General features: G+C 39.8%; 1 protein-coding gene across 1 annotated transcript; it reads right to left on the bottom strand.

Moving 5' to 3' along the window:
* Positions 1-8,353: 8,353 nt before the first annotated feature.
* elf3 (E74-like factor 3 (ets domain transcription factor, epithelial-specific)) lies at positions 8,354-11,995 on the bottom strand. Its single transcript, XM_056447718.1, has 9 exons — positions 11,892-11,995; positions 11,656-11,804; positions 11,030-11,260; positions 10,447-10,593; positions 10,216-10,326; positions 10,041-10,127; positions 9,496-9,609; positions 9,216-9,411; positions 8,354-9,082 (listed from the first exon to the last, which is right to left on the bottom strand). Exons 2-9 carry the CDS (start codon positions 11,795-11,797, stop codon positions 8,977-8,979), a joined length of 1,134 nt encoding a protein of 377 aa, XP_056303693.1. The 5' UTR covers positions 11,798-11,804; positions 11,892-11,995; the 3' UTR covers positions 8,354-8,976.
* Positions 11,996-13,545: the final 1,550 nt, after the last annotated feature.

The raw sequence follows: 13,545 nt of genomic DNA, 5'->3' as shown, positions 1-13,545 counted from the left end.
AAAAATATTATTATAAATCATAATTATTACCCATTAAAATAATAATAATCTGCAAAAGTAATTGTGAGCTTTTATCATTATAGTAAAAACTCCATGATATGTAATAATAATAATAATAATAATAATAATAATATTAACATTATGATGAAAAGTTTTCTTGTTAATAATTTCACTGAAGAAATAATGAAACATTAAAAATAATAATATATGAATAGTAATAATAATAATCTGCAGAAGTAATTGTGATGATTAATATGGATGACATTATTAATAATGTGATTTTAGTAAAACATTTAGCTGTAATAATTAATAATATATTAATAACCATGTGTGTAACTGTACAGGAGGTATTATAGTTGTGTGTTTCTCAGTCAGTGTGTGCGTGCAGATTTCTGGAAGTGAAGATGATGTTGATTATAGTAATGATGATGATGATGAAGATACTGAGATCTGCTAAACGAGTTCATTATGATGAGAAATGCTGCTGCTCTTCCTGGACATCAGTGTGACATAAGACTGAACAATGATGCTCATTCCTTCATTCATTCATTCATTCCTTTATTCATGTTTCTCAGCAGAGACTCGACTCTTCCTGAAAGACGAACACACACACATACACACACACAATCCCTGTGTAATACATCTGACTTACATAATATAAAACACACACACGCGCGCACACACACTCAATACGGTACAATACAGTAGACAGATTAAACCCTGATCATCACCATCATTCACTGATACTCTGATAAATCACCAGATGAGCATTTCATAAATCAGTTATATTAATTATATTGTAAAATACTGTATTTTTAAAACTTTTCTCTGGAGAAATGCTTTTTATAATGATTTTTTAGGGTTTTTCACATGTGTTATGATGCAGGAAAGCATAAGGAGCAGAGAGCGGGGAGGGATCAGCAAAAGACCTCGAGCCGGGAATCAAACTCAGGTCTCTGTGAGCACGTCTGTGCTATTTGTCGGCGCACTTAACCACTAGGCTATTAGTGCCGCCCTAATAATATATTTTAAAAAGTGCAGCACTCAATATACTCAGGCCTGGCCCAACATATATTTTTGTTGTACAATATATCACACCAAAATATATAGCAATAAACGATATTCTTGTCATTTTAAGCCCATTTTCCCCCCACTCATTATATAATGCCAACATAATATCATCACAATGCAAGTACACTCCTCTAAAGCTCGTTATATTTCATTATTAAGAAGATTTCATTTAATATCAGTCATTTTAACAGTTTAATAATCAGACATCGGGATCAGAATGTGAAACGCATATCCTAAATGAATAATACTAATAAATGTGAACAATAAAGTACAAGGTAAAGAGTAACAGAGGCTGCGATATCTGCTCTCAGATCTATATTCAGCTGTCAGACACCCACATGAGATATACTGTAGTCATTTATAGTAAATACCACAGTGTGTGTTTAACCATACTGACACTGACACCTCCAGTAGAAACAGAGATGTTGAGCAATCAGCTCAAATGGTGCTAGAATTGCTTTGTATGTGCATGCAGTGATGGAAAGAGCACTGAAAAATCATACTCAAGTACCATTACTAGCCTAAAAATGTAGTGCACGTGGAGTAAAAGTGTCTGTTGTAAATATTACTCAGAGTATGAGTAAAGAGTAGCCCTTTCAGCAGTACTCAAGAGTAGTGAGTATTACGCTGTACACAGCTGATGCATTTACATGTAGTTTGTGGATGTGTGTAAACGTAACATTCTGTAGTGCATTTCGTTATTGCCCAGCAGGCACACAACATCATAAGACGTTAATATTAGGTTAGATTTAGGTTGTGATGTCAGGTGACCAAAATTCAATGTAAAGCCAGCGTCTAACGACAACGTTATTTTGATGTCCAATAGTGACGTTGATATTTGGTTGATTTTAGGTTGTGTTAGAAAGTGACTTAAACCAGCGTCATACTGACGTCAAATACTGACATTTATTCGTCAGGTATGGCAACCAAAATCCAACGTTTGATAGACGTCATAGTGGTAACGTCCACACAACATCAAGCTGTAACATCATTAGACGTTGATATTTGGTTGATTTTAGGTTGGACGTTTTGTAAACCCCATAGACAAGAAAAAGTAAAGTAGTGACTGCAGGATGAAGGACAATAGTGGAGTAAAAGTACCAATACTGCTGTAAAAATGTACTCGAGGGAAAGTAAACGCACACATTTATAAAGCTACTCAGTAAATTACAGTTATGTGTGTGTGTGTGTGTGTGTGTGTGTGTGTGTGTGTGTGAGAGAGAGAGAGAGAGAGAGAGGGAAAGAGACAGCATTTCTCTCCAGCACTGATTAACACACACTGTAGATTACAGGATTACATGTGTGTCTTTTTTCTGTGTGTGTGTGTGTGTGTGTGTGTGTGTGTGTGTGTGTCTTTTTTTGTGTGTGTTTGAGGGTGTGAGAGAGGGTGTATGTGTCTTTTTTTGTACAAATGTGTGTTGTGTGTTTGTGAGTGTGTGTCTGTTGTTCTGGTGTGTGTGAGAGAGCGTGTGTGTGTGTGTGTCTGTTTGTGAGTGTGTGTGTGTGTGTGTGTGTGTGTGTGTCTGTTTGTGAGTGTGTGTCTGCGTTTGTGAGCTTGTCTGTTTTTGTGCTTGTGTGTGAGAGAGTGTGTGTCTGGGTTTTTTTGGTGTGTGTGTGTGTCTGTTTGTTGTGCTGGTGTGTGTGTGTGTGTGTGTGTGTGTGTCTTTTTTGTGCAAGTGTATGTGTGTGTGTGGTTTGTGTTTGTTTGTGAGTGTGTGTTTGTGAGCATATCTGTTTGTTGTGCTTGTGAGTGTGAGTGTGTGTTTCTGTTTTGGTGCTTGTGTATTTTTGTGCAGGTGTGTTTTTTTAAGTGTTTGTGTGTGAGAGAGGGCGAGAGAGAATGAGTGCTTGTGAGTGTGTGAATTTTTGCGCAGCTGTGTTCAGTATGTGTGTGTGTTCAGCATGTGTGTGTGGGTGTGTGTGTGTTCAGTATGTGTGTGTGTTCAGCATGTGTGTGTGGGTGTGTGTGTGTTCAGTATGTGTGTGTCTGTTCAATATGTGTGTGTTTGGTTTCTGTGTGGCTCATGTAATTCCGTAGCTCCGCCCACATCCTGTCTCTCCCGTTATGATCTCATCGGAATGATTTGCATAAGTATGCAGGGATTTCCCCGCCTTCTCCCCTTCGACTTCCAACTAAAATCCATGTAGATCAACAGCCTACACACACACACACACACACACACACACACACACACACACACACACATTTACTCACACACATCGTAGAAACATCATGATCTACCCTGAATATTCACCACATCATGACCATATACACTCACTGGCCACTTTATTAGGTACACCTTACTAGTACCGGGTTGGACCCCCTTTTGCCTGCAGAACTGCCTTAATCCTTCATGTCAGAGATTCAACAAGCTACTGGAAATATTCCTCAGAGATTTTGCTCCATATTGACATGATAGCATCACACAGTTGCTGCAGATTTGTCGGCTGCACATCCATGATGCCAATCTCCCGTTCCACCACATCCCAAAGCTGCTCTATTGGATTGAGCTCTGGTGACTGTGGAGGCCATTTGAGTACAGTGAACTCATTGTCATGTTCAAGAAACCAGTCTGAGATGATTCACGCTTTATGACATGGTGTGTTATCCTGCTGGAAGTAGCCATCAGTAGATGGAGACACTGTGCTCATAAAGGGATGGACATGGTCAGAACAATACTCAGGTAGGCTGTGGCGTTGACACCATGCTCAGTTGGTACTAATGGACCCAAAGTGTGTCAAGAAAATCTCCCCCACACCATGACACCACCACCTCCAGCCTGAACCGCTGATAAAGGCAGGATGGATCCATGCTTTCATGTTGTGGAGGTCAAATTGTGAGCCGAGCATCTGAATGTGGCAGCAGAAATGGAGACTCATCAGACCAGGCCATCTGGCAGCAACAACCATGTCACATTCAGTGTCACTTAAATCCCCTTTCTTCCCCATTCTGATGTTCACTTTGACCTGCAGCAGATCGTCTTGACCATGTCTACATGCCTAAATGCATTGAGCTGTGTGATTGGCTGATTAGACATTTGCTTTAATGAGCAGTTGGACAGGTGTACCCAATAAAGTGGCCGGTTAGTTTATATGTTAGTTATGAGGTAAAATGAGTATAGTGATAATAATACACAGTACTCCTGCAATCACAGACGTCTGACTAGTTTAAATTCTGACCTGATTACTCCTGTGTGTGTGTGTGTGTGTGTGTGTGTGTGTGTGTGACATTGAACATCAGTTCATTAACTGCACCTTAATTACTGCGATGACACACAAACACACCAACAGTCCATTACACACACGCGCACACACTCACTGACATATACACTCACACAACAAACACACACTGACTCATACACACACTCACTCAACCACAACACACACATACTCTCAATGGACAGACGCACACATACACTCACGCACAAAACACACACAATCTCTTACTCATACACACACACACACACACACACGCACTATATAGATATAAAGACGTTCATAAGTGAGTTTTTTTGTATGAAGCCATCATACTGTATTGGTGTATGTGTGTGTGTGTGTGTGTGTGTGTGTGTGTGTGTGTGTGTGTGTTTGTGTGTGTGTGGCGTAAACATGAGCCTCTGAACACTGACCATCAGTGCTTCCGCAGAACTGCAGGAATGAAGCGACGCAAACAAACAAGACTCGACACGACTCCTATCTGATGCTCTTCATAAATCACCTTTCATTTCACACACAGCTAACATTACACACACACACACACACACACACACACACACACACACCTCAGTTCTGCGTGAGCTTTGACCTCGAGAAAGCGCAAACATTACTATTAAACAGTCCCTTATGAAGAACAAGATCAAGAGTGCTATTAGCAGTGTCGTGGATAAGGAATCATTAGGAATGTGATGATATTAATTATCTAAGTATCGAGTAAAGTAACACAGTACTTTATAATAATAATAATATTTGAGTTACTTTTTTAAAACCTAATCCAGTTACTTTTTGTTTGATTAATTAGCTTTTGAATTATAATGAGCGTTGAGTCCGGCGCTGATGAGGGAATGCAGGAACAGACAGAAAGCAAGACGGCTTCGGCCTACATTTCTGCAAGGTTTCTCATTATTCCAACCCAGGCTCATTCTGATTACGCACCCCTGTGTACATTTCTGGAGAGTGCCAAATGCGTCTCAGGAGGTACGTTTTTTGGGGGTTTTTGCAGTTTTTGTTTTCGCGTATCCACCAAAGGCCGCTGTGTACGCTTTTTCAGATCTCAGATTTCTCTCGCGTGTGCCGTTCGCGCCTGCAGTTCTCACGTAAATCCACCAGAGGCCGCTGTCCACTGACTGACTGACCGATGCCCACACCCCACCTCTAAACCGAATCGACAGTGTTTTCTAAAGCAATCCAGAAAAAGAAAAGCCCCCTGATTTTTACCATGTTTTCAGATTTTACCACATTCTCGCCCTGTTGTTTACTTGTATATTTATTTTTTTGTTTCTGTTTTACCCTCTTTCTGGAACCGTTCTTCACCGCACTCAAACCCCGTCATCACGGTCAACTACTCTCTGCATCTCTAGTCCGCAGACATACACGGCGAGCCACTGGGCAAACTGGTAACAGCGGGAAAACCGTCCATACAGAGTTAAATGGTCAGCTGTTAGTGTGAAAAGAAACGGCCTCATACCACACCGTAGCGTTCGCTTTAAAGACGAAATGCAGTCATACGTACCTCTGGCTACATAATTCACAATCTCCAGAAATGTATATAGGGGTACGCTTTCAAAATGAGCCTGTGTTGGATTATTCTGAATACATGAAGAAAAGGAAAAGGGGATTATAGCCTCAATGCCCACTATTATTATATACTATTATTATATACTATTATTATTTACTTATATACTATTATTATATACTATTATTATTTAGTTATATACTATTATTATATACTATTATTATTTACTTATATACTATTATTATATACTATTATTATTTACTTATATACTATTATTATATACTATTATTATATACTCTTATTATATACTTATATACTATTATTATATACTACATTATTTACTTATATACTATTATTATATACTATTATTATACACTTATATACTATTATTATATACTATTATTATTTACTTATATACTATTATTATATACTATTATTATATACTTATATACTATTATTATATACTATTATTATATACTTATATGCTATTATTATATACTACATTATTTACTTATATACTATTATTATATACTACATTATTTACTTATATACTATTATTATATACTACATTATTTACTTATATACTATTATTATATACTATTATTATTTACTTATATACTATTATTATATACTACATTATTTACTTATATACTATTATTATATACTACATTATTTACTTATATACTATTATTATATACTATTATTATTTACTTATATACTATTATTATATACTACATTATTTACTTATATACTATTATTATATACTATTATTATATACTTATATACTATTATTATATACTACATTATATACTTATATACTGCACTAATAAGACTAAAAGCACAACAAAAATATGAAATATGTAGCGAACAAGTGACATTGAATTATTAGAGCATAATGCACGGATGATGGTGCAGCAAGGTGCAACAATTCTTATTCTGCACTCAAAACCTGCCGGAACTACTTTAGCTGTTTTATTCGCACAACTTATAATGCTCATCAGCCAATCGGAATCCAGCGTCCGACATACCTGTGGTATAACTTGCAGCTATATATCCTAAAATAACTCAATGACCTTGAGTTGTCTCTGGATGCACTAATCCACTATTATATTTCTCTAAGCTAATTAAATAGTGAAGCTACTTCAACAGTACTTAAGTACACTTAATAAATTTACTATATGCATTATACTAAAAAATACATGTCAGCCTTGCTTAAGTACACATCTAGATATTAGTACACTTACTATATGAGGTATACTTAAAAATATAGTTCAGCATTACTCAAGTATCACACCATCCCTCTCAGATTTCCACCTTTATCCATATAGGCTTGGCTTATCAAAAACACGACTGACCTAAATAAATGGACCAGTAATTTCATCTGTGACAAAAGAGCTTTAGGAGTGTACAGAAACCCTTAGTCATGATAGTCACGGTTTAAACTGACAATACACCCGATGTTTACCGTGCGCATAGTTTTGTCTATTGTTAATAAAAATGAAAGTTTAACTCGGTGCACGCCTGCAACACGCATTCTTGTTGTGTTTAACCGGTTCTCCGGCAGGACCGGTTGCACACACACAAAGCATGGTGAAAGCATAGTGAAAGGACTCAGGGGTGAAACTTCTCTCTTTAGTGATGGAGGTCAGTAACGGAGATCATGTGACGGATTGTTGTGTAAGATCAACACCTCCAGATTAGCCGTCTCAGATGGCCGTAATGCCAGTGTAGTTTAAATTGTTTTCACGCTCATGAAAAGTCTTTTTCTGAGTGTTTTTCGCAGATCTCACAGGGATTAAATGATTGTTGATATGTGAGATTTTACAAAGAACGATGGTTCTGTTTCTTTCGTTGTGCTTCAGCCGCGTCTATTTGCATGTGGATGAAAAATTCAAATGTAATATGGCACATACGTGCGTGTATTTGAATGCCGAACGTCTAAAAAAACAGCTGCATTGTGTGCTAAAATGCAAAACAAAACCCTCTATGAAAAACCAAACTACAGTCTGCTGCATCAAACAGGAATAATGCTCGTGAAAATGAAACCGCGAAACAGAATTTGGGATGTGGATTACCGTGTTTGTTTTAGAGTTTTAGAAGTGAAAGTTATTGTGCGCCTATTTGCACCGTTTAATCTGTCTGAATGTCATTGGGTTAAGTAAATACAAGAGCTCTTAAAGCAACTGTTCATTTCTGATTAAAGATAAAAACTTGTGTTTATTTTGTGGATGATGTTGATAGTCAAATGAATTCGCATAAATCCTCTGAAATACATTTCAAATTCGACGTGTTTGATTTGGTTTGACGTTTGACCAGCATTTTTAAACTGGTTATGCTTCATGTATCTCAGATGTGGGAGATATGTAAAAACCCAAGTGCCGCATATTTGTTTTGAGCTTGAATACATGAAAGTATCGCATTTCAACACACCAGTGATCTCTGATAAGGAGACTTGAGCAAATCTGCCAAATATAAAGTAAATGTTGAAGTAAGGTTGAGAGGAGCGTAGTTAAAGAGGGCGAGGCCGAAGTGTGAGATGAAGGCAAGAAATGTTTTTAAATCTGAAATTTTATTTTATTTAGAAAAGTCATACAAAAAACAGCAAATATATGCCTTACAATAGCATACAATCTTAGAGGGAATCCTCATACACATCATCCAGTGACTTAAATCACAGAAAAAATTAGGAATAATCTTTTATGATATATCTGATTTGTACACGATTGACAAATATTATGAAGAATATATAGTTCATTTATATACAGTAGAGCAAATATTAATCTGAACGTCGCCAACACTTCAGTTATTCAGCTTTAAAAATACACATCAAACTTCATTTTCCAAAACCAAGAGCCTTCGTAAAGCTTGACATTCACTAACATTGCGTAGAACAGCTGTTTACATAGACTCTTGAAGTGGTGTAGCAATATCTGAACCAGGCTACGCCTGCGTGCCCTTACAACCAGACAATTGCCACTTTTTACCGGTTCATAAAACCTACTTTAGCCAAAACACTGGCTTACAGTTTCTGTGAAACCTTTTCCCTCTGGGAAGAGTGTGTTTCTAAAGGGAGGATCTTCAGAGCATCCAAGCTTAGCTTAAAGTTCCTCATTAGCAGGAGTCCAAAGTCTCTACATTTTTCCTGAAAGCGATCCCCTACCATCAGGTCAACTTTAATAACCGGTCTCCTCTATCCTCCAACCAGTGGAGTTCTTTCCAAACTTGTAAACAAGCCTCCGTCCGTCCACTCTCTCCAGAATCTCTCTCTTGTAGTAATACCTGTCAGAAAGAGCAAGAACTTTGATTATTCTTCTGTCCCAGGCTCCATAATGACAGACCCAAACTCCCCATTGATCCCAGGATCCGCCATTGTTCCTAGGCTCTCCCCAATGATCCGAGTATGGATTTTTACCTCATGGCTCTGCTGAGCTTCTCGTAGGTCATGCTGCTGTTCTTCTTCTTCTGCCCCCAGAGCTGAGCAACAGCTTCAGACTTCAAGAACTTGAAGACGCCGTCCCTGCGGTCCTCCCACTTCATCAGACCCTGGTTCTGCTCCGGGTGGATCAGGATGTCCCGGATAAACTCCCACAGGTGGGTTCCTCTTGGAGCTTTGGGGGAACAGAAGAGTCTAGTTTAGTACACTGCGGATCTGTGCATCAGGAGCCTCTACAGGCAGAGCTCTGCATACTCACCATGTTTGCTTTTCTTGGACTGAATGAAGTGATCAAATCCGTCACTATCCCTGAGCTTGGGAGGTCGTCCTCTGCCTCTCTTGGTCTTTTCTGGCTCTTGTTTTGAAAAGTTCTCTGTGGAAAACAGACAATACAACTGAATGTTAGAGGACTGTGTTTCAGGGTCATCCTGGGAACTACAACATCTCCCTGTATTGTTAACCTGCCCTACAAAGGAGCAGTATCCACACATTTGGTCAATATTGAGTTAAGGTCTAATTAGTAGTGGTGTCTATAGTAAATGCAAATGTTAACTACAGAATCTGAGCTGTTGTCAACTTTGTGTTTGCATAGATACTGCATTTTGTCCTTTGTAGGACAGTATAGTGGCTTTAAAACCTTCTCCTTGAGGACCATCTCCCTGCAGAGTTTAGTTTCAGCCTGTCTGTCATTGTCAGGTAATCCTGAAGACACAAATCGGCTTGTACAGGTGAAACTCTGCAGGTAGATCGCCTTTGAGGAGTGAGGTTGAGCAACTCTGCTGTAGAAGAGTGAGAGGAACTTACTGGAGCTGATGGAGTAAGGAGTCTCTGAGTATTCGGGGTCAGAATCACTGCTGTTGGACTCGGGTGAGCTCGGGTTCAGGAAGCTGCCTGCAGAAGACAAACCAGAGTATGTGGTCAATAATGCTCTTTCACAGAGCGTGCCCTGAATTGTTTAGGTTTTGGTGCGGATTCTTACCAGCCTGAGAACTCTGAAAGCTCTCTGTGAGAGAGTCGTAGCCGTGGTCACTCTCTGGGGTCAGCTGGCTGGTGTACTCATCGAAGTAGCTGTATTTAGTGTCTGAATTGTCTGCACACACACAATTTTAAATATTACTTCCAGTAGGGATAATACTGCTCTCTGTGGTTTGGGGTTTGTGTTAAAATTCTGTGGTAAAACTATTTTTCTTGAGTGGAATTTGCTTCTCACCTGTTGGAATTGTAGACTGGACCACCACAGTTTCCAGCAGAGGCCCAAGGCCTGGTCCATGCATGGAGGGAAATGAGTTCTGCAGGATGTTGTCCAGTAGTTCAAATTCAGATTCACTCAGGACTGTGTTCTCAGACAGGTCATTAACTGGGGGTGCAACAAAAGGTTTGTTAATGCATGCAGCTATCAACATTTAAAACAGTTTACCTTCTGAGGAGTGCAGTTATTTGTTGGATAAATGCAAAGCTAAAGTAGTTCCGGCAAGTTTTTAGCGCATTACAGCTCCATATCACTTCACTGAATGATTATTTCACAGCTACAACAGTCAGAAATCACATCAGAACACAACAGAAGGCTTTGGAGGAGCTGTGTAAGAAACTAGTGCTACACACAGGAGACGTTTGAGGACTGAATACCTGACAAATGTCTTTTAAATTGATTCCAGGGCATTGAATTATTAGTGAATAATGAGGTTTAACGGCCACATCACCACCTCAGGTGTGCATTATTTTCAAATAATCTAACACCCCATCATCAATTATTCCTCACCTTAACAGAAAGGTTATCTACAAAAGTTACTCACCATATCTCGCCTTCAGGCTCTCCAGACTGTGGTGAAGAAGATTGCCCAACTCCGGCCCGAACATGCTCATCAGTGCTTCCTTTGATGTTGCGCAAAGTGTGAGCCCATCCATGGTGCAGTAGTTCAGATTCAGCAAACCGGCATCGAATCTGCTCTCCTCCACGTGAAAGCCGATCCACTCCAGAACGTTCTGCCTGCTCCACATCTGCGGGTTCACCTGGTCCCAGGAGCCTGCCAGAGAACGGGAGTACATTTAGCCTCATTCACACCTGCACAGGTACTGACATGTCATGCGGTCACAGAGACGCCTCTAACAATAGAAGAATAGCCGCTCGGGTTTACTGTCTCCAGGGCCAGAGCTTCTGTTGTGTGTTTAACTATCTGTTGTGTTGACACCCCGTAGGGTTTGATCGCATTGTCAACAATGACTGAAAGAGCGTAACGAAAGCATTCCTGCACGTCTGCTGCGGGCCCAAGTTAAACATTGCCTGGGTTAATTATTTATGAGTCAGAAACTGAGGTCAGACTGAGGGATTATCAGCATGTCTGAACTCTCTCTTAGGTGATGGGAACCATCTCTAGCGAGAACGAGAACCGTTATTAAGTGAGCAGGTGTGAACTCTTACCTAATGCGCTGTTGGCGTTACTGTTGAAGGTGATCTCGGAGAGATGCGGTGGTCTGCACATGCTCAACAGGCTGGCCTGCGGCTCAGGGTACAGGTTGGCATTGGCATTGTTGAGAATGAGACTAAGTTCGCTTGACGCCATGAGGATCCTGCGAGGCAGAAAGCAATGCCGATTGAGCATTCAATAATACACTTTTATTTGGGTAGAAATATCAAGTAAAATGCTGATTATTTACCAGTTGTGGTGGTCAAAGACAGCTCGGTTTCCAGATAAAATCCTAGTGTGAGAGTTGGTTCAGTAATAATCCAGTCAGTGAGAGATTGTCTTCAGCATTGAGCGTTTCTGATGCACCTGCTACTGATATATTTATAGGGCAGAAATGGGCATGGCCAGGTATGGAATCGGAGGCGGGACCAGGTGAGTATAGTCTCAGGGAGGGGGAATTCCAGCGAATCTCTCTCTCTCTCGCTCAACCACTCACGCCTCTGTTTTTTTTCCTGAGAATGGCTCTTCAGACCTTGAAACATGAACTTGAAACATGACAAGGCAGCTAACATAAATTCAGAGATAAATGCGAGTAAATAGTATGTCACTGACACTTTTTCCATGACACACACACACACACACACACAAACATGTACTTTACATTACACACCTCACGTACGCACACCCACACATCTCACATACTCCCACCCAACGCACACACACAGAACCCCCCCCCCCAACACAGACACACTGCACACTACATACACACTCACACACACTTAATACACACATACCTCACACCACATATATTAAACACTTACTTTCTCTCTCAGACACACACAAACACACACACACTTCACACATGCACATAACCCCTACAACACACATACATCACTCTCACACAGATGCACACCTCACATACACCCCCCCCCCCTTTCTGCCCATACAAACACACTCACAGCCCACCCCAAAACACACACACACACTTCACACACACATTGACCTATTCTCTCAACCCGTCCTGGAGGGATGAAGTCATTTCTGTCAATATTTACCGTCAGGTGTGTGTGTGTGTGTGTGTGTGTGTGTGTAACTTTATAACAGGTTTCGGTTTGGTGCTGTTTCTGTGTGTTTATTTTGCGTCTCCACACACGGCTGAGTGCTTTAGTTGTAGATGTAAGATGATAAACACTTCTCCGTCATTGCAGACGAACTCTGAATACACACGTTTTGAAGAAGTGGACTTCAGTGGAAGGGTTGCATTGCGCACCACTGTTCATCCTCCCAGTAAATACCACAGTATATCAATTATTACACACAATACCGAAGTTGCCGCTTCTATTTTTGCGCAATTCGAGCTATAAATAGCAGCTGTGTGTGATCCAGATTTAGATTTCTTCATCTTATTCTTCTCACGTATTTTCTTGCTGATATAACTGGGGACTTTTTTCCGCTTCTTGTCAACGTCACGAGAATGAGCGATAATGAAAAGACGTCTTGGAATGTCAATGAACAGGTTCGAAGAGAAATCAGACCGCAGGACTTTCCATGAGGCAAAGTTGTCAAACACACACATGCACACATGAAGTCTCTCAGCCTGTTTAACGTGATGCTGATTAAACGCTCGCTCTATAGAGGAGAAAGTGTCAGCTAATTCAATCAAGTCAATCAGTCAGGGGTTTATATAGCGGCACATTCAAGCTTGACATCGAGATGCATTTTCACCAATGAGTGACTCTATATACAGTTTCACATTGGGTTGCTTTGCTTTTTGGACTAGGTCTGCATGATATACTGAAAAAATATCGTTATCGCGATAATAATATATGCAATTTCATTCAATGTGCATTTTATTGCTGTTTTATCCAGATTTGACCAAATTAAGTTTACCAAGTCCAGTTAAG

This window comes from Danio aesculapii, chromosome 22 (genome assembly GCF_903798145.1).
Source record: "Danio aesculapii chromosome 22, fDanAes4.1, whole genome shotgun sequence".
In the NCBI taxonomy this organism is placed as follows: domain Eukaryota; kingdom Metazoa; phylum Chordata; class Actinopteri; order Cypriniformes; family Danionidae; genus Danio; species Danio aesculapii.
Note: the sequence above shows the minus strand (reverse complement) of the source record. Positions and strands in the feature narration are given on the sequence as shown.

Excerpts from the sequence above, each read along its gene's own strand:
- elf3 (XM_056447718.1), bottom strand. The coding sequence starts at position 11,797 with ATGGCGTCAAGCGAACTTAGTCTCATTCTCAACAATGCCAATGCCAAC. Across the intron at positions 10,128-10,215 it reads CTTTCAGAGTTCTCAGGCTG|GCAGCTTCCTGAACCCGAGC; the intron begins GTAAGAATCCGC and ends TGTCTTCTGCAG. Across the intron at positions 9,610-10,040 it reads TCCTTACTCCATCAGCTCCA|AGAACTTTTCAAAACAAGAG; the intron begins GTAAGTTCCTCT and ends TGTTTTCCACAG.